The following is a 26843-nucleotide window of genomic DNA, read 5'->3' as shown; positions in this document are numbered from 1 at the left end:
TCCATTTATATCCAAAATAATTTTTAAATAAAACCTGGCCAGCTGACATTTGGTAGAGAATATGTGTAAGAATAGTTATGAAATGTATGAAAAACAAGGTCAAAGAGTAGGACCTTGCCCTACCAGATATAAAATATGTTATAGAGCAACTGGAATTAAGCAGTGTGATATTGGTACTGGTACAGGACAAGATAACTGGATCACAGAATAGAGTCCAGATGTAGATAGTATATGAGACCAGGGAAGAAAGAATAAACCATTCAGTGAAAGATTTGAAAACAATTAGATCTTCCTGTAGGGGGGGAAAAGTTAGATCCCCTGCCTCAACCACACTAAAAAACAAATACAACAAATTCTAGACAGATTACAAAAGTACTTGAAGAAAATACTAGAGATTATTTTTACGTCATGAGGTGACAAAGGCCTGGCTAACAAAAGCCACCCCACATGAGCCATGAGGAGAGGACGGGCAGATATGGTGGCAGACTGTCAACACACCTCCTACTCTGCACAGCCCTTGCCCCCAACGCAGCCAAAAATAAATAAATTAATTAATTAATTTTAAAAACAATTTGTCAACCTCACACATTTAAAATCTACATAAAAGTAAATATAAGGAAGACTCTTGTGAAGATTTCTTAAATTAAGGGGCAGCATAAAATGACATGGGCTTTAACATCAGTTCAGTTTGGGTTTGGCCTCTAGTTTCCACATTTACTGTCATAAACCTTAAGTAAGTCACTTAACCATCCTGAGTTCGAGTTTCTTCATCTAAAAAAAAGAAAGAAAGAACTGGGGAACTGGGGGATCAGTGGAGCAGTGCATCTGAGAGCATTCTGTACACCACAGTGCTGTACAAACGTTGGCCTTTTATTCCCCGCCCCCCCCTTGGGATCTTAGTTCCCAGACCAGGGATTGAACCCGGGCCCTCAGCAGTGAAAGTCCTAACCACTGGACCGCCAGGGAATTCCCGATGGCCTATTAGTTTTAAATTCAGCACTTCATCCCAGTAGAGCGAGGAATTCCACATTTGGACCCACCTTCACTGGAGATGTCTGAAAAAGCTGCTTCTGGTCGCATGCCTTTTGGGCTCTGTGGGCATCCCTTGCTGAATAAACCTCGATGATGGCATAGAACACAGGACCGGCCACTGCTGTGTTTGGGAAGACTCGGACCGAATACAGAAGGCCAAACTGGGAGAAGACTGTGAACAGAGAATGCTGTAGGGTGGGCCCATGCTAAGTAAGTGCAGGAAATTTCACGCCCAGGAAGCCAAACCGCCCGTTCCTTTCTATTCCCCCAGCCCTTCGCCGCAGGCAACTGTGGTGATCCTGCAACTCCAAACACTTCTCATTTCAGCAACAGGTTTCCCTCTGAAATCCTAAGCTTCGAGAAGCATTAGGAGGCAATGCCGGCTGTTGGGAACTATCTCTCAAAAATCTGTGGGGGCGAGCTGACTACTCAGGTCGGCTCTAGAACTAAGATTCCTCTCAGCAGAGACCACAGGCAGATGAGGTGCTGAAGCAGTACCCCGGGGCGCCCAGTTACTGAGGCGCGAGGTGGCTTCCTCCACCCCTCCCTCTGCCCCGGCTCGGCTCACTTGCAAGGCCTCGGCCGTGGGTCCAGAGCTCAGCTCCCACACCAACAAGGTTTTGTCACCCACGATGGGAACCACAAAAGGTACCAACGCCACCATCCTACCTTTACTGCGCGTGCGCGGCTCGGGGCGCCTGTGCACGCGCGCCTCGGGGCGCCTGTGCACGCGCGCCTCGCACGCGCGCCTGGGCACGCGCGCCTCCGCACGCGCTGTTTTATAACGGAAACCTGAGGGGGGGAGCCAGTTTGTTGGGAGTGGGACGAGGGTGGTGCTCGGACCTCTCCCTCACCTCTCCCACTTCGGGCTTGTCTCTGCCTCTAGGTCCCCTTCCACAGGTGGCACTGTCACTATATAATCACGTGGAATCATGCAGCCCTGGGCCTGTGCTGGGGGAGGCAGGAGGTGGGTAGGTTTGGTGCTGGGCTGAGCTGGAGGGAGGCGAGCAGCACACAGCTGACCCGCAGTGGGGGCAGGAGAGGCCAGGGCCTGAGGAGGGCCGTCTTGGGCAATGGCTGCTCTCACACATTCTTCTTTCCCCTGTCTTTCTGGCACCTCCCTGCTAGTTATCCAACGGTTGGGATTTTGTTTTAAAGAAAGAAAACAACACAATGGGAATTTTCCACCAGCTTGAAATGGTGGAGAACCCCCTACCTTGGTACACAGGGTACACAGCTGTACATGAGTTTGAGAAGTTGGGAGAAAAGTCAGGCCTTGGCTCCACAGTGGAGGGAGGCCCAGTGATCCAAATATTCTGGCAACCCCAATGACCGTACGAGAGGGGCCAGAAGTAGATGGTCCTCTATGGGCAGGAGGTCGAGCATGTTGTAAATAACTGGTACTTGATGAACCAGGAGAGAGAGCACCAGAATAAATTGCTATTTGATTTACTCATCTATGCCCCTTGAGGATGGTATGTTTTCCAGTTCCCAGGGACTGATGATACTGGGGAAACAAGGGAGGGAAGCCCCTCTTCATCCTTCTACTCATCCTCCTTTGCCCACGTTTCCTCTTGTGGAAGTACTGGCTACCATGAGGGATTCTAGTTTCAGCTCTGCTTCTTCTTGCAGGCCCCTGTTATTGGTATATAAATATTCAACTATTTACATTTTAATTCCTTACCACCTGGTTAGACTTGGTTATGAGTTTATACACTTTAATATAAGAAAAAGAAGTATTTTACAAGCAATGCTGAGAAGCCGATATTAGAAAATAAAATTTACCGGTGGCTTGAGGCAGAACAGGGCTCACTCTGTGGCTGTCTCGTGTGCGGTCTCACTTTCCTCACCCGCCTCTTCATCAACCCAATATGCAGCCAGAAGCTTCTCTGCTGGGGCTTTGATGACTTCCCTGGGGTAAGAAGAATAATGCCAAGGCTTTTACTTTTGAAAGGAACAATGATAGTTTTCATTATTTCCTCATTTTAGATGAGAATTTTAAATTGTCCCCTACCATTTATGGTACATCCTTATAGAAGTACATCTCATCCTCATCAGAAGACTCCCTGTCGTGTAGCTTTTGTGCCATGTTTTCCTTGCGTGTGGCGTTGAGAGGCCTATACATATCCCTAAGCCAAAGTGGCCGCCTTCTCCCGAAAAAGCCCTCCTGGAACACAGAAAGGGAAATATTAATTCAGCATCTCCCCTGCTTTCTCTCGCCACAGTACTATATCCCCTTCAAATTTACCTGACTCTCACTTTCCCCTGAGCTTCTCTTACGCAGCAGGAATCGAAAAAAGCCCCTTGGAGGAAAACACACACTGTTAGTGTTACATGTCATTTTTCATCTCTCTCACAATGTGTTATCTCTGGTCTTATTAGGACTAAATGGGTACCTCAGTCCATAAGCACAATGAGCAAAATCACCACAGACCCGGGATCTTGAAAATCATTCCATGCATGCTGGCCTTCCAGAAGTTCTCTGTGTCCCTCCAAAATGGCCCCCGCCCCGTGTCTCTGGGGAGACCTTTGCATGTGGCTTAGCATGGAGTATAGGCAGGATTTTCAGCCCCGTTCACCTTTCTTGGCCCTTGGCCAAGTGCCCTCGTGCAGTGAAAACACTGCAGAGCGGCGCTGGGCAGAAACACGTTACTCTCTAGATGCGCTTCACACCAGTCCGCTTCGGACTTAGTCGCACATGCAGCATTTGCTGGGGGTGTGGCTGTGGGGAGAAGGTGCTTTTATTTTCCTGGCTGCTCTATCCTATCCTATAAGTTGAATCACACCAAGTAAACACCTGAACCCAACTAGCAAAGTTATCTATAGCTCTCTGACTTTCATACTGCAGGCTGTCACTGAGGTGTCAGTGAATTGTGAAATCAGTTTCAAGGCCATGACCAGCAGGGAAACACGAAATACTCTTTTTGAATACAAATAGAATAGAAAAAAATCAGAGTGCACAATAAATTTGTTTCAGAAACTACCTATGCCCATATAGTATGTGTATACTGAATTGTGACATAAAACGGAGCTCACAGCCCAAGCACAGTGTGATCAGTAGAGAAGTCCTCAGTGGAAAGGGACCCTCTTCTTTTTGATAATCACTAGCAGTATGACCATGGGGCAAGATATTTTCCCTTTCTCTTTCTCCATTTCCTTATTATAAAAGGAAGAGACAAACTACTGTCTAAAGTTTCTCCCGGTTAAAGTTCTATGAGGTTTGGATAAAGGGAATAGAGAGTAGGGGCCTGAAAAACAGTAGGGTGAGAAGGGAAGTTTTCTTGCCACTTTACAGAAGGGACTCATATGTGCTACCTTTCGTCAGCTTTGAGTGAGGCCAGCCCCTAAATCCCCAACCATGTGGCCCTCCCTACCCCAGAGCCTCCTAGAAGGCCTCTGGCCTGGCCTGATGTCTAGGAACCAGGCACCAGGCCAGCAGGAACAGGTGCAAGCAAAACCTCTCCCCGTCCACCCTCTTTCCTTAAAGGACTAGTGAAAGCAGATGAATCTGTGCCAGTCCTGTTCTAACTCAGCTTGGGCTGGGGAGCTAATTCTGCTGATAAATAAATTAGGGTAAACCATTAGGGTAATTAAACATTCTTCCTGCCTTTGGTGAGGAAATTGAAATAGGTGAGTTCTAAGTTCTCCTCTAGTTGTAAAATTCTGCTTTAAAAGACCAATATTTACCTTCTGCTTCTTTTCTTATCTTCCCCTTTTGCAATTCGATGAGAATAAGTCTGTTTTGAAAGAAAACATGATCATGATTATCCATTACAACTATTTCCAAATCCGTATTCATTCCCTTTTACTTTAAATCTTATCTACCCAGTGAGATGATAACTTTTTTAGGGAAAGGAATTCTACCCTGTTTAATAATCCTTTGCCTCTTCCACAGTACCTAACTTAGGGTCTTGCATGCAGCTGGCGATATATTTTATTGACTGTTTTAGATAACGTTCAACAGATCGTTCCTAATAAAAACTCTTAGAAGTAGGAAAAGAAAATAAAAGTATCTAGCAGAAACCTAAGCCTTGTTTTAGAGTCAACAACAAGAGTAGGATGCCCATCATTACTGCTACTATCGATCAATGTGGAGGAGGTCTTAATCGGTACGAAAAGAAAAACGAAGTCTTGGAAAGGAAGAGACAAACACATTTGCATATGAAATGAGGGACCTAAAAAGACCAAAGGAATCAACTGAAATTTTATTGGAAGTAACATGAGTAAGATGGCTACATACAAAATCAAGAGATCAACATATAAGCCTCAATAGCTTTCCCATATAACACAAATAACTCACTAAAAAACAGAAGAAACATCCCGTTTACTATATCAATAAAAATGCATAAAGTACCTAGGAATAAACTTAACCAAAAATTTGTAAGACCTATGTGATGAAAATATTAAAACTTTTCTGAAGGACATTAAGAAGAAGTACTACATGGCATGAGATACCATCCTCCTAGAATGTTGTAAAGAGGTCAATTCTCATCAAATTAACCTACAAATTCAATGCAATCCATTTATATCCAAAATAATTTTTAAATAAAACCTGGCCAGCTGACATTTGGTAGAGAATATGTGTAAGAATAGTTATGAAATGTATGAAAAACAAGGTCAAAGAGTAGGACCTTGCCCTACCAGATATAAAATATGTTATAGAGCAACTGGAATTAAGCAGTGTGATATTGGTACTGGTACAGGACAAGATAACTGGATCACAGAATAGAGTCCAGATGTAGATAGTATATGAGACCAGGGAAGAAAGAATAAACCATTCAGTGAAAGATTTGAAAACAATTAGATCTTCCTGTAGGGGGGGAAAAGTTAGATCCCCTGCCTCAACCACACTAAAAAACAAATACAACAAATTCTAGACAGATTACAAAAGTACTTGAAGAAAATACTAGAGATTATTTTTACGTCATGAGGTGACAAAGGCCTGGCTAACAAAAGCCACCCCACATGAGCCATGAGGAGAGGACGGGCAGATATGGTGGCAGACTGTCAACACACCTCCTACTCTGCACAGCCCTTGCCCCCAACGCAGCCAAAAATAAATAAATTAATTAATTAATTTTAAAAACAATTTGTCAACCTCACACATTTAAAATCTACATAAAAGTAAATATAAGGAAGACTCTTGTGAAGATTTCTTAAATTAAGGGGCAGCATAAAATGACATGGGCTTTAACATCAGTTCAGTTTGGGTTTGGCCTCTAGTTTCCACATTTACTGTCATAAACCTTAAGTAAGTCACTTAACCATCCTGAGTTCGAGTTTCTTCATCTAAAAAAAAGAAAGAAAGAACTGGGGAACTGGGGGATCAGTGGAGCAGTGCATCTGAGAGCATTCTGTACACCACAGTGCTGTACAAACGTTGGCCTTTTATTCCCCGCCCCCCCCTTGGGATCTTAGTTCCCAGACCAGGGATTGAACCCGGGCCCTCAGCAGTGAAAGTCCTAACCACTGGACCGCCAGGGAATTCCCGATGGCCTATTAGTTTTAAATTCAGCACTTCATCCCAGTAGAGCGAGGAATTCCACATTTGGACCCACCTTCACTGGAGATGTCTGAAAAAGCTGCTTCTGGTCGCATGCCTTTTGGGCTCTGTGGGCATCCCTTGCTGAATAAACCTCGATGATGGCATAGAACACAGGACCGGCCACTGCTGTGTTTGGGAAGACTCGGACCGAATACAGAAGGCCAAACTGGGAGAAGACTGTGAACAGAGAATGCTGTAGGGTGGGCCCATGCTAAGTAAGTGCAGGAAATTTCACGCCCAGGAAGCCAAACCGCCCGTTCCTTTCTATTCCCCCAGCCCTTCGCCGCAGGCAACTGTGGTGATCCTGCAACTCCAAACACTTCTCATTTCAGCAACAGGTTTCCCTCTGAAATCCTAAGCTTCGAGAAGCATTAGGAGGCAATGCCGGCTGTTGGGAACTATCTCTCAAAAATCTGTGGGGGCGAGCTGACTACTCAGGTCGGCTCTAGAACTAAGATTCCTCTCAGCAGAGACCACAGGCAGATGAGGTGCTGAAGCAGTACCCCGGGGCGCCCAGTTACTGAGGCGCGAGGTGGCTTCCTCCACCCCTCCCTCTGCCCCGGCTCGGCTCACTTGCAAGGCCTCGGCCGTGGGTCCAGAGCTCAGCTCCCACACCAACAAGGTTTTGTCACCCACGATGGGAACCACAAAAGGTACCAACGCCACCATCCTACCTTTACTGCGCGTGCGCGGCTCGGGGCGCCTGTGCACGCGCGCCTCGGGGCGCCTGTGCACGCGCGCCTCGCACGCGCGCCTGGGCACGCGCGCCTCCGCACGCGCTGTTTATAACGGAAACCTGAGGGGGGGAGCCAGTTTGTTGGGAGTGGGACGAGGGTGGTGCTCGGACCTCTCCCTCACCTCTCCCACTTCGGGCTTGTCTCTGCCTCTAGGTCCCCTTCCACAGGTGGCACTGTCACTATATAATCACGTGGAATCATGCAGCCCTGGGCCTGTGCTGGGGGAGGCAGGAGGTGGGTAGGTTTGGTGCTGGGCTGAGCTGGAGGGAGGCGAGCAGCACACAGCTGACCCGCAGTGGGGGCAGGAGAGGCCAGGGCCTGAGGAGGGCCGTCTTGGGCAATGGCTGCTCTCACACATTCTTCTTTCCCCTGTCTTTCTGGCACCTCCCTGCTAGTTATCCAACGGTTGGGATTTTGTTTTAAAGAAAGAAAACAACACAATGGGAATTTTCCACCAGCTTGAAATGGTGGAGAACCCCCTACCTTGGTACACAGGGTACACAGCTGTACATGAGTTTGAGAAGTTGGGAGAAAAGTCAGGCCTTGGCTCCACAGTGGAGGGAGGCCCAGTGATCCAAATATTCTGGCAACCCCAATGACCGTACGAGAGGGGCCAGAAGTAGATGGTCCTCTATGGGCAGGAGGTCGAGCATGTTGTAAATAACTGGTACTTGATGAACCAGGAGAGAGAGCACCAGAATAAATTGCTATTTGATTTACTCATCTATGCCCCTTGAGGATGGTATGTTTTCCAGTTCCCAGGGACTGATGATACTGGGGAAACAAGGGAGGGAAGCCCCTCTTCATCCTTCTACTCATCCTCCTTTGCCCACGTTTCCTCTTGTGGAAGTACTGGCTACCATGAGGGATTCTAGTTTCAGCTCTGCTTCTTCTTGCAGGCCCCTGTTATTGGTATATAAATATTCAACTATTTACATTTTAATTCCTTACCACCTGGTTAGACTTGGTTATGAGTTTATACACTTTAATATAAGAAAAAGAAGTATTTTACAAGCAATGCTGAGAAGCCGATATTAGAAAATAAAATTTACCGGTGGCTTGAGGCAGAACAGGGCTCACTCTGTGGCTGTCTCGTGTGCGGTCTCACTTTCCTCACCCGCCTCTTCATCAACCCAATATGCAGCCAGAAGCTTCTCTGCTGGGGCTTTGATGACTTCCCTGGGGTAAGAAGAATAATGCCAAGGCTTTTACTTTTGAAAGGAACAATGATAGTTTTCATTATTTCCTCATTTTAGATGAGAATTTTAAATTGTCCCCTACCATTTATGGTACATCCTTATAGAAGTACATCTCATCCTCATCAGAAGACTCCCTGTCGTGTAGCTTTTGTGCCATGTTTTCCTTGCGTGTGGCGTTGAGAGGCCTATACATATCCCTAAGCCAAAGTGGCCGCCTTCTCCCGAAAAAGCCCTCCTGGAACACAGAAAGGGAAATATTAATTCAGCATCTCCCCTGCTTTCTCTCGCCACAGTACTATATCCCCTTCAAATTTACCTGACTCTCACTTTCCCCTGAGCTTCTCTTACGCAGCAGGAATCGAAAAAAGCCCCTTGGAGGAAAACACACACTGTTAGTGTTACATGTCATTTTTCATCTCTCTCACAATGTGTTATCTCTGGTCTTATTAGGACTAAATGGGTACCTCAGTCCATAAGCACAATGAGCAAAATCACCACAGACCCGGGATCTTGAAAATCATTCCATGCATGCTGGCCTTCCAGAAGTTCTCTGTGTCCCTCCAAAATGGCCCCCGCCCCGTGTCTCTGGGGAGACCTTTGCATGTGGCTTAGCATGGAGTATAGGCAGGATTTTTAGCCCCGTTCACCTTTCTTGGCCCTTGGCCAAGTGCCCTCGTGCAGTGAAAACACTGCAGAGCGGCGCTGGGCAGAAACACGTTACTCTCTAGATGCGCTTCACACCAGTCCGCTTCGGACTTAGTCGCACATGCAGCATTTGCTGGGGGTGTGGCTGTGGGGAGAAGGTGCTTTTATTTTCCTGGCTGCTCTATCCTATCCTATAAGTTGAATCACACCAAGTAAACACCTGAACCCAACTAGCAAAGTTATCTATAGCTCTCTGACTTTCATACTGCAGGCTGTCACTGAGGTGTCAGTGAATTGTGAAATCAGTTTCAAGGCCATGACCAGCAGGGAAACACGAAATACTCTTTTTGAATACAAATAGAATAGAAAAAAATCAGAGTGCACAATAAATTTGTTTCAGAAACTACCTATGCCCATATAGTATGTGTATACTGAATTGTGACATAAAACGGAGCTCACAGCCCAAGCACAGTGTGATCAGTAGAGAAGTCCTCAGTGGAAAGGGACCCTCTTCTTTTTGATAATCACTAGCAGTATGACCATGGGGCAAGATATTTTCCCTTTCTCTTTCTCCATTTCCTTATTATAAAAGGAAGAGACAAACTACTGTCTAAAGTTTCTCCCGGTTAAAGTTCTATGAGGTTTGGATAAAGGGAATAGAGAGTAGGGGCCTGAAAAACAGTAGGGTGAGAAGGGAAGTTTTCTTGCCACTTTACAGAAGGGACTCATATGTGCTACCTTTCGTCAGCTTTGAGTGAGGCCAGCCCCTAAATCCCCAACCATGTGGCCCTCCCTACCCCAGAGCCTCCTAGAAGGCCTCTGGCCTGGCCTGATGTCTAGGAACCAGGCACCAGGCCAGCAGGAACAGGTGCAAGCAAAACCTCTCCCCGTCCACCCTCTTTCCTTAAAGGACTAGTGAAAGCAGATGAATCTGTGCCAGTCCTGTTCTAACTCAGCTTGGGCTGGGGAGCTAATTCTGCTGATAAATAAATTAGGGTAAACCATTAGGGTAATTAAACATTCTTCCTGCCTTTGGTGAGGAAATTGAAATAGGTGAGTTCTAAGTTCTCCTCTAGTTGTAAAATTCTGCTTTAAAAGACCAATATTTACCTTCTGCTTCTTTTCTTATCTTCCCCTTTTGCAATTCGATGAGAATAAGTCTGTTTTGAAAGAAAACATGATCATGATTATCCATTACAACTATTTCCAAATCCGTATTCATTCCCTTTTACTTTAAATCTTATCTACCCAGTGAGATGATAACTTTTTTAGGGAAAGGAATTCTACCCTGTTTAATAATCCTTTGCCTCTTCCACAGTACCTAACTTAGGGTCTTGCATGCAGCTGGCGATATATTTTATTGACTGTTTTAGATAACGTTCAACAGATCGTTCCTAATAAAAACTCTTAGAAGTAGGAAAAGAAAATAAAAGTATCTAGCAGAAACCTAAGCCTTGTTTTAGAGTCAACAACAAGAGTAGGATGCCCATCATTACTGCTACTATCGATCAATGTGGAGGAGGTCTTAATCGGTACGAAAAGAAAAACGAAGTCTTGGAAAGGAAGAGACAAACACATTTGCATATGAAATGAGGGACCTAAAAAGACCAAAGGAATCAACTGAAATTTTATTGGAAGTAACATGAGTAAGATGGCTACATACAAAATCAAGAGATCAACATATAAGCCTCAATAGCTTTCCCATATAACACAAATAACTCACTAAAAAACAGAAGAAACATCCCGTTTACTATATCAATAAAAATGCATAAAGTACCTAGGAATAAACTTAACCAAAAATTTGTAAGACCTATGTGATGAAAATATTAAAACTTTTCTGAAGGACATTAAGAAGAAGTACTACATGGCATGAGATACCATCCTCCTAGAATGTTGTAAAGAGGTCAATTCTCATCAAATTAACCTACAAATTCAATGCAATCCATTTATATCCAAAATAATTTTTAAATAAAACCTGGCCAGCTGACATTTGGTAGAGAATATGTGTAAGAATAGTTATGAAATGTATGAAAAACAAGGTCAAAGAGTAGGACCTTGCCCTACCAGATATAAAATATGTTATAGAGCAACTGGAATTAAGCAGTGTGATATTGGTACTGGTACAGGACAAGATAACTGGATCACAGAATAGAGTCCAGATGTAGATAGTATATGAGACCAGGGAAGAAAGAATAAACCATTCAGTGAAAGATTTGAAAACAATTAGATCTTCCTGTAGGGGGGGAAAAGTTAGATCCCCTGCCTCAACCACACTAAAAAACAAATACAACAAATTCTAGACAGATTACAAAAGTACTTGAAGAAAATACTAGAGATTATTTTTACGTCATGAGGTGACAAAGGCCTGGCTAACAAAAGCCACCCCACATGAGCCATGAGGAGAGGACGGGCAGATATGGTGGCAGACTGTCAACACACCTCCTACTCTGCACAGCCCTTGCCCCCAACGCAGCCAAAAATAAATAAATTAATTAATTAATTTTAAAAACAATTTGTCAACCTCACACATTTAAAATCTACATAAAAGTAAATATAAGGAAGACTCTTGTGAAGATTTCTTAAATTAAGGGGCAGCATAAAATGACATGGGCTTTAACATCAGTTCAGTTTGGGTTTGGCCTCTAGTTTCCACATTTACTGTCATAAACCTTAAGTAAGTCACTTAACCATCCTGAGTTCGAGTTTCTTCATCTAAAAAAAAGAAAGAAAGAACTGGGGAACTGGGGGATCAGTGGAGCAGTGCATCTGAGAGCATTCTGTACACCACAGTGCTGTACAAACGTTGGCCTTTTATTCCCCGCCCCCCCCCTTGGGATCTTAGTTCCCAGACCAGGGATTGAACCCGGGCCCTCAGCAGTGAAAGTCCTAACCACTGGACCGCCAGGGAATTCCCGATGGCCTATTAGTTTTAAATTCAGCACTTCATCCCAGTAGAGCGAGGAATTCCACATTTGGACCCACCTTCACTGGAGATGTCTGAAAAAGCTGCTTCTGGTCGCATGCCTTTTGGGCTCTGTGGGCATCCCTTGCTGAATAAACCTCGATGATGGCATAGAACACAGGACCGGCCACTGCTGTGTTTGGGAAGACTCGGACCGAATACAGAAGGCCAAACTGGGAGAAGACTGTGAACAGAGAATGCTGTAGGGTGGGCCCATGCTAAGTAAGTGCAGGAAATTTCACGCCCAGGAAGCCAAACCGCCCGTTCCTTTCTATTCCCCCAGCCCTTCGCCGCAGGCAACTGTGGTGATCCTGCAACTCCAAACACTTCTCATTTCAGCAACAGGTTTCCCTCTGAAATCCTAAGCTTCGAGAAGCATTAGGAGGCAATGCCGGCTGTTGGGAACTATCTCTCAAAAATCTGTGGGGGCGAGCTGACTACTCAGGTCGGCTCTAGAACTAAGATTCCTCTCAGCAGAGACCACAGGCAGATGAGGTGCTGAAGCAGTACCCCGGGGCGCCCAGTTACTGAGGCGCGAGGTGGCTTCCTCCACCCCTCCCTCTGCCCCGGCTCGGCTCACTTGCAAGGCCTCGGCCGTGGGTCCAGAGCTCAGCTCCCACACCAACAAGGTTTTGTCACCCACGATGGGAACCACAAAAGGTACCAACGCCACCATCCTACCTTTACTGCGCGTGCGCGGCTCGGGGCGCCTGTGCACGCGCGCCTCGGGGCGCCTGTGCACGCGCGCCTCGCACGCGCGCCTGGGCACGCGCGCCTCCGCACGCGCTGTTTATAACGGAAACCTGAGGGGGGGAGCCAGTTTGTTGGGAGTGGGACGAGGGTGGTGCTCGGACCTCTCCCTCACCTCTCCCACTTCGGGCTTGTCTCTGCCTCTAGGTCCCCTTCCACAGGTGGCACTGTCACTATATAATCATGTGGAATCATGCAGCCCTGGGCCTGTGCTGGGGGAGGCAGGAGGTGGGTAGGTTTGGTGCTGGGCTGAGCAGGAGGGAGGCGAGCAGCACACAGCTGACCCGCAGTGGGGGCAGGAGAGGCCAGGGCCTGAGGAGGGCCGTCTTGGGCAATGGCTGCTCTCACACATTCTTCTTTCCCCTGTCTTTCTGGCACCTCCCTGCTAGTTATCCAACGGTTGGGATTTTCTTTTAAAGAAAAAAAACAACCCAATGGGAATTTTCCACCAGCTTGAAATGGTGGAGAACCCCCTACCTTGGTACACAGGGTACACAGCTGTACATGAGTTTGAGAAGTTGGGAGAAAAGTCAGGCCTTGGCTCCACAGTGGAGGGAGGCCCAGTGATCCAAATATTCTGGCAACCCCAATGACCGTACGAGAGGGGCCAGAAGTAGATGGTCCTCTATGGGCAGGAGGTCGAGCATGTTGTAAATAACTGGTACTTGATGAACCAGGAGAGAGAGCACCAGAATAAATTGCTATTTGATTTACTCATCTATGCCCCTTGAGGATGGTATGTTTTCCAGTTCCCAGGGACTGATGATACTGGGGAAACAAGGGAGGGAAGCCCCTCTTCATCCTTCTACTCATCCTCCTTTGCCCACGTTTCCTCTTGTGGAAGTACTGGCTACCATGAGGGATTCTAGTTTCAGCTCTGCTTCTTCTTGCAGGCCCCTGTTATTGGTATATAAATATTCAACTATTTACATTTTAATTCCTTACCACCTGGTTAGACTTGGTTATGAGTTTATACACTTTAATATAAGAAAAAGAAGTATTTTACAAGCAATGCTGAGAAGCCGATATTAGAAAATAAAATTTACCGGTGGCTTGAGGCAGAACAGGGCTCACTCTGTGGCTGTCTCGTGTGCGGTCTCACTTTCCTCACCCGCCTCTTCATCAACCCAATATGCAGCCAGAAGCTTCTCTGCTGGGGCTTTGATGACTTCCCTGGGGTAAGAAGAATAATGCCAAGGCTTTTACTTTTGAAAGGAACAATGATAGTTTTCATTATTTCCTCATTTTAGATGAGAATTTTAAATTGTCCCCTACCATTTATGGTACATCCTTATAGAAGTACAGCTCATCCTCATCAGAAGACTCCCTGTCGTGTAGCTTTTGTGCCATGTTTTCCTTGCGTGTGGCGTTGAGAGGCCTATACATATCCCTAAGCCAAAGTGGCCGCCTTCTCCCGAAAAAGCCCTCCTGGAACACAGAAAGGGAAATATTAATTCAGCATCTCCCCTGCTTTCTCTGGCCACAGTACTATATCCCCTTCAAATTTACCTGACTCTCACTTTCCCCTGAGCTTCTCTTACGCAGCAGGAATCGAAAAAAGCCCCTTGGAGGAAAACACACACTGTTAGTGTTACATGTCATTTTTCATCTCTCTCACAATGTGTTATCTCTGGTCTTATTAGGACTAAATGGGTATCTCAGTCCATAAGCACAATGAGCAAAATCACCACAGACCCGGGATCTTGAAAATCATTCCATGCATGCTGGCCTTCCAGAAGTTCTCTGTGTCCCTCCAAAATGGCCCCCGCCCCGTGTCTCTGGGGAGACCTTTGCATGTGGCTTAGCATGGAGTATAGGCAGGATTTTTAGCCCCGTTCACCTTTCTTGGCCCTTGGCCAAGTGCCCTCGTGCAGTGAAAACACTGCAGAGCGGCGCTGGGCAGAAACACGTTACTCTCTAGATGCGCTTCACACCAGTCCGCTTCGGACTTAGTCGCACATGCAGCATTTGCTGGGGGTGTGGCTGTGGGGAGAAGGTGCTTTTATTTTCCTGGCTGCTCTATCCTATCCTATAAGTTGAATCACACCAAGTAAACACCTGAACCCAACTAGCAAAGTTATCTATAGCTCTCTGACTTTCATACTGCAGGCTGTCACTGAGGTGTCAGTGAATTGTGAAATCAGTTTCAAGGCCATGACCAGCAGGGAAACACGAAATACTCTTTTTGAATACAAATAGAATAGAAAAAAATCAGAGTGCACAATAAGTTTGTTTCAGAAACTACTTATGCCCATATAGTATGTGTATACTGAATTGTGACATAAAACGGAGCTCACAGCCCAAGCACAGTGTGATCAGTAGAGAAGTCCTCAGTGGAAAGGGACCCTCTTCTTTTTGATAATCACTAGCAGTATGACCATGGGGCAAGATATTTTCCCTTTCTCTTTCTCCATTTCCTTATTATAAAAGGAAGAGACAAACTACTGTCTAAAGTTTCTCCCGGTTAAAGTTCTATGAGGTTTGGATAAAGGGAATAGAGAGTAGGGGCCTGAAAAACAGTAGGGTGAGAAGGGAAGTTTTCTTGCCACTTTACAGAAGGGACTCATATGTGCTACCTTTCGTCAGCTTTGAGTGAGGCCAGCCCCTAAATCCCCAACCATGTGGCCCTCCCTACCCCAGAGCCTCCTAGAAGGCCTCTGGCCTGGCCTGATGTCTAGGAACCAGGCACCAGGCCAGCAGGAACAGGTGCAAGCAAAACCTCTCCCCGTCCACCCTCTTTCCTTAAAGGACTAGTGAAAGCAGATGAATCTGTGCCAGTCCTGTTCTAACTCAGCTTGGGCTGGGGAGCTAATTCTGCTGATAAATAAATTAGGGTAAACCATTAGGGTAATTAAACATTCTTCCTGCCTTTGGTGAGGAAATTGAAATAGGTGAGTTCTAAGTTCTCCTCTAGTTGTAAAATTCTGCTTTAAAAGACCAATATTTACCTTCTGCTTCTTTTCTTATCTTCCCCTTTTGCAATTCGATGAGAATAAGTCTGTTTTGAAAGAAAACATGATCATGATTATCCATTACAACTATTTCCAAATCCGTATTCATTCCCTTTTACTTTAAATCTTATCTACCCAGTGAGATGATAACTTTTTTAGGGAAAGGAATTCTACCCTGTTTAATAATCCTTTGCCTCTTCCACAGTACCTAACTTAGGGTCTTGCATGCACCTGGCGATATATTTTATTGACTGTTTTAGATAACGTTCAACAGATCGTTCCTAATAAAAACTCTTAGAAGTAGGAAAAGAAAATAAAAGTATCTAGCAGAAACCTAAGCCTTGTTTTAGAGTCAACAACAAGAGTAGGATGCCCATCATTACTGCTACTATCGATCAATGTGGAGGAGGTCTTAATCAGTACGAAAAGAAAAACGAAGTCTTGGAAAGGAAGAGACAAACACATTTGCATATGAAATGAGGGACCTAAAAAGACCAAAAGAATCAACCGAAATTTTATTCGAAGTAACATGAGTAAGATGGCTACATACAAAATCAAGAGATCAACATATAAGCCTCAATAGCTTTCCCATATAACACAAATAACTCACTAAAAAACAGAAGAAACATCCCGTTCACTATATCAATAAAAATGGATAAAGTACCGAGGAATAAACTTAACCAAAAATTTGTAAGACCTATGTGATGAAAATATTAAAACTTTTCTGAAGGACATTAAGAAGAAGTACTTCATGGCATGAGATACCATCCTCCTAGAATGTTGTAAAGAGGTCAATTCTCATCTAATTAACCTACAAATTCAATGCAATCCATTTATATCCAAAATAATTTTTAAATAAAACCTGGCCAGCTGACATTTGGTAGAGAATATGTGTAAGAATAGTTATGAAATGTATGAAAAACAAGGTCAAAGAGTAGGACCTTGCCCTACCAGATATAAAATATGTTATAGAGCAACTGGAATTAAGCAGTGTGATATTGGTACTGGTACAGGACAAGATAACTGGATCACAGAATAGAGTCCAGATGTAGATAGTATATGAGACCAGGGAAGAAAGAATAAACCATTCAGTGAAAGATTTGAAAACAATTAGATCTTCCTGTAGGGGGGGAAAAGTTAGATCCCCTGCCTCAACCACACTAAAAAACAAATACAACAAATTCTAGACAGATTACAAAAGTACTTGAAGAAGATATTAGAGATTACTTTTACGTCATGAGGTGACAAAGGCCTGGCTAACAAAAGCCACCCCACATGAGCCATGAGGAGAGGACAGGCAGATATGGTGGCAGACTGTCAACACACCTCCTACTCTGCACAGCCCTTGCCCCCTTTTCCCCTGGACTGTTTGTCTTCTTCTTGTTGACTTATAAAACTCTTGGGAGTTCCCTGGGGGTCCAGTGGTTAGGGCTTGGCGCTTTCACTGCTGTGGCCCGAGGTTCAATCCCTGGTCAGGGAACTAAGATCCCGCAAGCTGCACAGCATGGCCAAACCCCGCCACCCCCAAACAAACAAACAAACAAAAAACTCTTTATAGTAAAGAAATACTGGTTTTCATTGAATTTCAGTGTTTCGAATCTTTCCAGTGTTTTTGTCTCTAAGGAGACAAGACAAAAGAGTGGAGTAGGGAGCACAAGCTTTGCAGTCGGGTGAAACTGGCTTCTGCTTTTGGTTTGGCCACTGGGGCCTTACATTGATCTCCTTCATCTATGAAGGAGGGATAGTAATATCATCCTCACAGAACTGTGGGCATTAAATCAGACAATATATGGAAAACTCTTCATCTTACGCTTGGCATGAATCAGTGCTAAGCTGGTGTCACAGACAAGATGGTGGACTATATCAAAGGCTCTGCTTGTGGCATCAGGCTCTGAAGATTATAAAAGATTATAAAAATACTGCTTTTATTTCCTTCTAATACCTTTATGTGGTCTTTTTTCACATTTATGGAAATATGTTTATTTAAGATGAAAAATGGGGATCTGCTATTCTTTACCCCCCAAATAGTTAGGCAGCTAGTCTATCACCATTTATTCATTTTCCCCCACTGATTGGAATATTAAAACATGACATTTCAGAAGTCTTAAGAACACATGGGTCTATTGCTGGACTCGATGCTACTTCAAATAAATATTCGGTTGCATGATTCCTCACTGTGGAATTGACATAACGCCTCATCTCTCTTCCGTTGAACACCATTAGTGTCTACCATAGGAAGAACACTGCATGGCCCCTGTCCTCGAAGAGCTTATCATATAAGTGGGGAGAGGAAATAACGGTTAGGACTCCTCGCTTTCGCTGCCTAGGGTACAAGTTCAATCCCTACTTGGGGAATTAAGATCCCGCAGGTCAAAACAAAACAAAACAAAACAAAACAAAACAACACAAATGCAAGGTTAAACTCTAGAGAAGTTAGAAACAATAAAAAGGGGACTTTACAGAAATTCTAAAAAAGCAAAAGGCCACATGCCACCTGGAGATGTAGAGGGGACAGTCTGGGCAATGGCCAATGACTAGCAAGCTGACCCCATGCTAGTCCCCAGCCTCCTAGGCTCAGAAATCATACTCTTCCTCACCAAGAGACAACTCGCATCTTCCTGTTGTGGCAGTCTCACTTTATCAATAGCACAGGATTGATCAAAAATCAGAATGCCAAATTATTACTTGACAATGAGAAATACATCTGTTCTACACACAGGGCATCCGTGTCTACACAATCAGAGAATTACCTTCTGTGGAGACAGGCCTCCGTGGCACACTAAAGCACAATCACACAATCGAAGGCTACTTGGTGACAACAGAATTAGAAAAGGAATCAGCCGAATCCAGAATTTAATGGGAAGGCCTGAGGCAGCTGGATCCATCCATCTCCTCAACAGGCACAGCCTGGCTAGTGGGCCTGACTCTTCAGTTCTGCTGCCTAAGGTGCCATCTCTACTCTCGGGCAATGTGAGGATGGGCGCTGCCCATGTTGGTCTCTCCTCACCTTTTCTATGCTTTCACTACTGACCAACCCTCCTGCAGATAGACACATTTCTCTTTAGAAGTTAGTACATCATGTCAGGTTTTATTCAAGTCTGATAGGCCAGGAAGCCACTGGTCCTTACACATCTCTGCTCAGCTCCATGATGTGCTAACCTTGCTGTTTCTCTCTTGGGGGGCTGCCTTTTAAAAAACTGCTTCCCACTTTTGTGAGCTCTGAGGGGAGGGGACTGCTTTGCTATGGCCCCTAAGAAATGGTGACAAACCTCACAGGACTAGGATCAGGAGGGCTGGAGTATGCAGGGAAGGCTTTATGAAGAAAGATACCTGAACTTGAGCTGGCTTTTGAGAGGTTCATAGGACTTCCACAGGCAAAGCAACATCAGGGAATCTTAGATGGGCAAAGGCACAGACAACAGCAGGCACGGACGTGGTGTAACCAGCGTATAGGGAGGAGCTGCTCTGGCTGCAATGGAGGGCTGCCATAGCAAGAGAAAAGGTAAATAAAGCAGGTGGGACTGGTAGGGTAGAATCAAGATTGCCAGCTTATTAAAATCACTCTTTTAATGTTAGCCACTGCCTGTTGGGAAAAGTAATAAACCGTTATGTAACTGAACAGAAGATAAACAGGCTAGCTCCAGGAATAGGCTACTATAAATATGACATGCTTTAGGGTAGCCTGCTGCAGGATTTTACTTGCAGTGTTTTAATGGAACCTACCTACACAATTCCTAATACACTGGAGAAGGAAGCTCCTAAGTAAGTCTAAGGATTTGACGAGATCACACTTTGATCTTTTAGGCATGTCCTTTTAGCCCTCCCAGGGTGACTGATAGCTCCATGAGTATGGAGATCGTATGTCTCTCATCACTTCAGCCAACAAGGAAAGAAATAAACAGTAGAATGAGAGTGACTGGCGAGTACATCAAAGCAGCATAGTTTTTGAGTTGAAGAAATTTTACTATCATGTCAACTCTGGCCTTCTTATAAACTTAACTTGTCAAAATAGTCCAATGGCTTCTTATCATGGATCCAATTCCATAGAGATCTCCTGGGAGTGGAGTTCCTTTCAAAATCCTGTGGGGACTTCCCTGGTGGCGCAGTGGTGAAGAATCCGCCTGCCAGTGCAGGGGAAACGGGTTCGATCCCTGGTCTGGGAAGGTCCCACATGCTGCGGAGCAACTAAGTCCGTGCACCACAACTCCTGAGCCCGCGTGCCTAGAGCCCGTACTCCACAACAAGAGAAGCCACCGCAATGAGAAGCCCGCGCACCGCAATGAAGACATAATGTAGCCAAAAGAAAAAAAAAAAAAAAGAAAAAAAACTCCTGGGAATATACTTTTCAGTAAAAGAACAAAGTGTATCTCAGTCCTCATGACTAAAGAGAAGAATCAAGTAGTAGTAGGTGGAAAGGTGGCTTTGATTCTCAGTTTGTGGGTTCTGAATCTGAATGAATTATTGTCCTTACCTCAATGAGACAGAGAAGTGTAACCAAAATCGTCACTACTACAGTTACAGATATTGCCAAGATGAGTTTGTTGTTATAGCCATATCCTGGAACTTCTTTTGTGAGCTAAAAAAATAAATAACAATTTTTTACAAACAAGGAGATAGAAGGGATGAACGCTAACTATTCTTAAACCTATTCTAAACAATAGCTAACTATTCTTAAACTACTATAAAACCCAATCCTTTCAGGCGAGTAGCTTCTATAAGAACAAGCCAAATTTAATGTTATTAATCTTATCATTAGCATTTTCTTCGACAACTTATTTATCTACAATTTATTTATCTTGCGTTATGTCCTTTTCTCGTCTACCCTAGGAATAGTGGCACACTCTCTCAGTGAGCAAAGTGGGAGATCACTGTCTTAGCCAGTGTCATGGCTGAAGATAAGATACAGACTAGGAGCCCGTGGTATTCCTGCTTGGGCACGTCCATGGCATGTCCTAAACTGAGTAAAAGTCCAGGTCCCATGTTTCAGGGGTTCTCCTCACCTCACTTGACTCCTGCTCTTTCTGCTCACTCTGGCCTTCTGTGCTCTCACTGATATAGTTGTCACTTTTCCACTGGCCCGTATCCCATTCCGCTTTGGACACCTTTACTTCCTGCTGCTTGCTGAGAAGCTTCATCAGGAGGCCTGTTCTAGAGATGAGGTTGGCACAGGCCAGCTGCACGTGGGTGTCCGAGCAGTCTATTATCAAAGTCTGGATAACATGAGAAATGAGCCTTCGCACGTCATTGTTGGGGATGAGGGACCGTAGCTGCTGGTTTAGCTGAGTTTCAACTTGATCACCCGGGGATGTGAGCCCTGGGAAAGTGAAGCCTGTGGGCTTAGAGGATAATTCAGTGCCCGTGTTGTGGTGCTCCCACTGTGTTTCGTTGGTGTGTTGAACAGGTGGCATACTGTTGTCTGCAGCAACAGCAGAATGTGCAGTGGAGACATCCTTATGGGTAGTGTTTTCAGGGCCGGTTCCTCCGGGAAGAGTAGAGTTTCCTGAAGAAATAACTTCTTCAGAAACATTTTGTGCAGTATTGTTTTCTGAAGTAGTGTTTTCTGTAGAAGGGTCTGAAAGAGAAAATAATTCTGGAAAAGGATTTTCCTGAGAAGTCACTTCTCTTGAAGGTGAAACAGCTTCTCGCGCAGGGGAATTTATGAGACTCCTCACTACAGAGAACGGAGGGCTTGCAAGCATCATTCTATTGAGTGAACTTTTCTTTCTGAACTTTCGACTCCTTTTGCCTTTGGGTTTTCTCTGGACCCGATGAGTCCTAATTTTATGGAAGATGTATTTCTTCCCGGAATGTGAGATTAGTTCAAAATCCTTAATATTTCTAACTCTAGCCTTTGCATCCTCTAAAACAACTATAGTGTTGGATAAGTCTTTTGATTTGCTTTTAACCTCAGATGGGGATTTTGGAGGGATGGAGGCAGAAGGCCTGACCTTGAAGTACTGTTTCAGGGTAGAGGAGCCTGCTGCCTTGTGTTCTTTTATGAATGAAGACTCCGCATTGGAGGACTTTCCCACCAGCTTCCTGGGCCTCTGCACCATGAGAAGCTGTTTCAGCTTTCCTGGGGATGGCCTCCTGAGCCTTCTTTCTTCGGCAGTGCTCGCCACAGATGGCTGGGCATTCTGTTTCCTCCTGACGCTCTCATCTCCCACTGCTTGGAGGTGCATTTTCTGTAGGCCCCTTGGGCCCTTGAGGACCCTGTTCACTCTCAGCAGCTTTTCCTCGGTACTCTCAGTCTTTGCTGGGCTGTCTTTCTGTGGTTGGGGAGTTTCCAATTTCTTTAGAAAGAGGTAGCGTTTAAACATGGCACTTAAAAGGTTGGAACGTGTACGCGTGGCAGGTTTTTCTTCCTTTTTAACCTCATCAAATTTTTCTTGCGTTTCTGCATCTAACACATTTTCCAGAAAATGGAGTTTCCTCAATTTATTTTTATTAGCTGAATTCTTGTGTACAGGCTTAACAGAAGGGCTCCTTGTATTGTTTTTCAAAAGGCCCAGGAGCATATCTCCATCTTGTGTATTTGAAAAAAGAAGTTGAAGGAATGGTAATAATGTTGATTCCACATCTCCTAGATTTCCCTCTGAGATGTAAGGCAGTATGTAACTTCGTGCACTGATAATATCACTTTTATTATTAAAGTCCAGCTGCTCATTCATGAAGCCTGACAAGCTGACAGCACTTTTATCTGAGGATGCCCTCTCTGACTCAATAATCAGCTCGGTGCTGTTGTTCTTCTTCCGGGCTTGTAACACCTTCATCAACGATCCTTCTGCATTCCCAAGAGATGTTTCTTCGTCTGTCAAAAAAGAAGAGACTGTTTTTGATCATTGAAGACTGATGGGACAGATTTTTGTCAGTCCACAGCCAAATGAATTAGGAATCAGTCAACGTTTGAGTGCCACTTAGGAGAAAAAGAAGCCCACACTTAAGCCTATGACTGGCAACAACAAAATGTGAAAAAGATATCTCTTGAAAAAGTGGCTATCTACTCAGAAAATTCTGTAGTGTGAAATATAGTAACTATATTCAGGGTTACTCCACTGGTTCCCAGGGGCCAGTACTCAAGAAAAGCCAAGGCTGGAAGACAAATACTCCCCTACTCAGCTGGGCTCTCCGCAGATCTACTGTGACTCCTCACATTCACATACCCATCCTGTCCTGCCTCAGAGGCAGAGGAGTGTGAGGCTTCCTCTCTCCACCTCTTCAGTGTGCTTGCGTTCTTGCTAGTGTCACAGATGACCATGACAACAACCGCCGCTAACAGGTCGTCATCTGGACATGTCCTTCTCCACCCACCCACCGAATCCTTTGCTCAGTCCCTGCTTCCATATATCCCAGCCCCCGTAACAGAAGGCTCTATACAGAAAAAAACACTATATCCACCTTGGCTCTTTGCTAAAATTTGGGCAGTGATCTGGGCTATAAGTTAAGAGATTTGCCAGACTGTATGCCAATGTGGAACGTTCAACAAATCAGTGGAATAATACTTGAGGTCGTAAAATGCAGAAGGGAAAAAGCAACTTCTGTCAGATGGCTACTTTGCTTTCATTTCATTTTCCTTCTAATATTTCCAGCTTTACTTGGGGAACCATCCAAAGCTTCTGACTGTGTGAAGGTAATGTGTACCATTGTGTAGCTGGGCTTCTCTTCCAAAAGGATTAAAAGTATTTTTGGTGAGGGTCAAGGAGGAGGGAAGGGTCATGAGAAAGGAGGAGCATGGGCTTGCAGAGAGCCCCAAACTGGGGACAGGAGATCAAGGCACTAGGGTCATAGCACTTACACCTCTGATCTTGTTTTTCCTCACTTGTAAAAGGAGATTAAAAATGCCTTTACTGCCCACTTCTGGGGGAGAAGGGAGTAATATAATTAGTAAAAAAAATTGTTTGGGGGAGTTCCCTGGTGGTCTAGTGGTTAGGACCCGGCACTTTCCCTGCTGTGGCCCGGCTTCAATCCCTGCTTGGGGAACTAAGATCCCACAAGCTGTGTGGCACGGCCAAAAAAAAAAATAAAATTGTGTTGAAAAATCAGCAATATTGTCTTTATACAAGTAGCAAAGTGTTATTATTTATGAGGTGCTCTCGATCACTGAAAGAGACCTGTATTCAAGCTACCTGGGCATGATAGCACATTTTGGAAGTCATCAAGTTAGTGCCAATAAATCTAATATATAGAAAAATAGTTGAAAGCCCCTGAGTGTTTTGTGGATAGAAAAGCTTGAGATTCAGAGCAAGTTCAGAGCTGGACAGTCTAAGAATAAACTAGCTCTCCCAGCCATTAGAAGGGCTAGGTAGCAGCTTCTGGTTATGGAACCAGAAACTCTCAGGCTCCAAATAGGACATAAAACAGCATCTCTTGTACTCTGTATAAAATTGCAGAAACAAACAAAATAAACAAAAATATATTTATATCTGTCCTATAAGACCTGAAGTGCTGAAGTATGAAGAATACATCACCTATATAGTATTCTTTCCCAAAATGTTTACTTTGAATCTAATGAGGAAACAGACAAATCCAGATTGTGGGGCAACTTACAAGACAACTGGCTCAGACTCTTCAAAAATGCCAATGTCATAAAAGACCAAAAAAAAAAAAAGGAGGGAAATATTCTAGATTAAAGGAAACAAAGACACGACATGCAATGCCTAATCTTTAATTGGACCCTGTATCAAAACAAAACAGACTTAAAGAATGTTATTGGCTTCTGGCCAAGATGAAGTAACAAGGTCCAATTTAACCTCCCACCTGAAACAATGAAAATATCAGAACATATGAAACAACAGTTTTCAAGAAACTGGACCTCACACAATAAAGTTCATTGATCCCCAGGAGATGGGAAATAAATGAAGTGATCCCTATAATTGCCCTAACTTACTTCTCTGAGAGAGTTTTCAGGCCATGGTACAGGGAAGAGAAGTCCAGGCAGAGACTGGTGGACTCCCTGACTGAGGAAACGGAGCTAAGAGTCTGGGAAAACCAAGGTAACTAGAGTTCACAAAGCAGAGTATCAGAGAGAAAAGAAGTGCACAGACAAAGAACTCTGGAGATATGCAGAGGGATCTCTTGAGAATTCAACAAAGTATTGGTCAGTACATTTGTGTGAGGAATTCCTTGATGCCAGGAAAAGAACCACATGAAAGGATTAATAATAAGAATAACTGGATATCACACAGGGTTGTAGGAATAGTACCTGTTCCTACAAGTCAGACTGGAAAACCTCATGATACTCAGAAAGGACTTGTCTCAGTAGGTGCAAATAACGAGCTCCAGACTAAAGGCTACTTGGACTCCTACCCAAGGAATCTTAAAAGCTAGACCTAAAAGAATAAAATTGTTCTGAGTAACTTAATTTCACCCAAAACAAAGCCCAAGCATTTTACAGGAATATAAATATATATAGCACACAATAAACTAAAACTCACAATATCTGGGATCATATGAAAAATTGCCAAGCATGCAAAGAAGTAGGAAAATGTGACCCATACTGAGGAGAAAAGGCAATCAATCAAAACTAACCCATCATCTATACAGATGTTAGAATTGGCAGAAAAGAACATTTAAAAAGTTATTATACATGAAGAAAAGTTATTATAACTGTATTTCATATGTTAAAAAACCCAGACTAAACCCTGAAAATGTTAAGTACAGGCATGGAAAATGTAAAACAGACCCAAATTGAGCTTCTAGAGATTAAAAACAATGTCTAAATGAAAAAGACATTGAACGAGGTTAATGGCAGATTAGACACTGCAGAAGAAAGGGTCAGTGAACATTAAGGCATAGTAATAGAAACGATCCAAAATGAAACAAAAAGAGTAACAAAACAAAACAACAACGAAAATGAATAGAGCATCAGTGAGTCGTGCAACAACTTCAAGTGGCCTAATACATGTGTACCTAGAGTCCATGAAGGAGAGGAGAAAAATAAAAATTTGAAGAAATAATAGCCAAAATTTTCCCAAAATGGTAAACACTATAAACTCACAAAGTCAAGAAGATCAATGAACTTTAAGCATAAGAAACATGGACAAAACTACACCAAGGCACAAAAAATAGTCAAATTGCTCAAAACCAGCAATAAAGAGAAAAATTTAAAAGCAGCCAGAGGAAAAAACTATACACTACATACAGAGGAACAAAGATAACAATGACAGCAGAATTCTTGTTGGAAACAATGTAAACGAGAACTCAGTGGAATAACACCTTTAAAGTAGTGAATTGAATTCTATCAAGCTAGAATTCTATACCCAGATCTGTCAAAACAAAAGCAAAATAAAGACTATCTCAGACATACAAAAGCTGAAAGAATTCATTACTAGCAGACTTTCACTATAAGAAATGTTAAAAGAAGTATTTTTAAGCAGAAGCAAAATGACACCAGATTGGAATATGGATCTACACAAAAGATTAAGAATACTGGAATTGGGACTTCCCTGGTGGTTCAGTGGTTAAGAATCTGCCTGCCAATGCAGGGGACACAGGTTCGATCCCTGGTCCAGGAAGATCCCACATGCCGCGGAGCAACTAAGCCCGTACGCCACAGCTACTGAGCCTGCACTCTAGAGCCTGTGTGCCCCAACTACTGAAGCCCACGCACCTAGCGCCTGTGCTCTGCAACGAGAGAAGCCATCCAATGAGAAGCCGGTGCAGCGCAACAAAGAGTAGCACCTGCTCGCCACAACTAGAGAAAGCCCACGCGAAGCAACAAAGACCCAACGCAGCAAAAAATTGAGCTCTTAATACCTAGAGGTGGAACTAGTATTACAAATGATTGGTTACCTTAAGCCTGATGTAGACCTACGTGTTTACTCTTACTTTTTTGTCAAGAAGGCAGAACCAAGGCCTGATTCTGATTCCAATCCAGCACTGGAACTTCCTCTGGGAGCTTTTGATGTTGGGTTTGCTTGTTATTCCGATCCTGCTGTGGAACAGCAAACTGATCTGGCCCTGTAGGCAGCTCTCCAACCAAATCCGTGTCCGGGTATGGAACCTCAGTCTCAGTCAACTCCT

General features: G+C 44.2%; 1 protein-coding gene and 2 long non-coding RNA genes across 7 annotated transcripts; all 3 read right to left on the bottom strand.

Annotated features, from left to right (window-relative positions):
- Positions 1 to 933: 933 nt before the first annotated feature.
- On the bottom strand, positions 934 to 3336 carry LOC309621729. 3 transcript variants are annotated; one of them, XR_014240233.1, is made up of 4 exons: positions 3281 to 3336; positions 3047 to 3199; positions 2818 to 2944; positions 934 to 1204 (listed from the first exon to the last, which is right to left on the bottom strand). It is a non-coding gene; the product is annotated as an uncharacterized lncRNA (long non-coding RNA). The 3 variants fall into 3 exon arrangements; XR_014240234.1 differs by lacking the exon at positions 934 to 1204 and adding an exon at positions 2466 to 2668; XR_014240235.1 differs by lacking the exon at positions 934 to 1204 and having other exon boundaries at positions 2724 to 2944.
- Positions 3337 to 6483: 3147 nt separating this feature from the next.
- On the bottom strand, positions 6484 to 8885 carry LOC309621725. 3 transcript variants are annotated; one of them, XR_014240224.1, is made up of 4 exons: positions 8830 to 8885; positions 8596 to 8748; positions 8367 to 8493; positions 6484 to 6754 (listed from the first exon to the last, which is right to left on the bottom strand). It is a non-coding gene; the product is annotated as an uncharacterized lncRNA (long non-coding RNA). The 3 variants fall into 3 exon arrangements; XR_014240225.1 differs by lacking the exon at positions 6484 to 6754 and adding an exon at positions 8015 to 8217; XR_014240226.1 differs by lacking the exon at positions 6484 to 6754 and having other exon boundaries at positions 8273 to 8493.
- Positions 8886 to 13822: 4937 nt separating this feature from the next.
- On the bottom strand, positions 13823 to 26780 carry LOC309621733 (leucine-rich repeat-containing protein 37A2-like). Its single transcript, XM_082409078.1, has 7 exons — positions 26649 to 26780; positions 20822 to 22632; positions 20293 to 20397; positions 15819 to 15868; positions 14380 to 14434; positions 14146 to 14298; positions 13823 to 14043 (listed from the first exon to the last, which is right to left on the bottom strand). The coding sequence occupies exons 2-6, from the start codon at positions 22592 to 22594 to the stop codon at positions 14149 to 14151; spliced, it is 2133 nt and encodes a 710-aa protein (XP_082265204.1). The 5' UTR covers positions 22595 to 22632; positions 26649 to 26780; the 3' UTR covers positions 13823 to 14043; positions 14146 to 14148.
- Between the last annotated feature and the right edge of the window lie 63 nt (positions 26781 to 26843).

The sequence above is a fragment of the Balaenoptera borealis genome (genome assembly GCF_965194805.1).
Source record: "Balaenoptera borealis genome assembly, contig: HAP1_SCAFFOLD_943, whole genome shotgun sequence".
Taxonomy (NCBI): Eukaryota; Metazoa; Chordata; class Mammalia; order Artiodactyla; family Balaenopteridae; genus Balaenoptera; species Balaenoptera borealis.
This window is presented reverse-complemented; position numbering and strand designations above follow the sequence as displayed.

Excerpts from the sequence above, each read along its gene's own strand:
- LOC309621733 (XM_082409078.1), bottom strand. The coding sequence starts at position 22,594 with ATGAAGGTGTTACAAGCCCGGAAGAAGAACAACAGCACCGAGCTGATT. Across the intron at positions 20,398-20,821 it reads AAGAGCAGGAGTCAAGTGAG|CTCACAAAAGAAGTTCCAGG; the intron begins GTGAGGAGAACC and ends TTATTTTTTTAG. Across the intron at positions 15,869-20,292 it reads CACTTCTCTGTCTCATTGAG|ACTTATTCTCATCGAATTGC; the intron begins GTAAGGACAATA and ends CTTTCAAAACAG.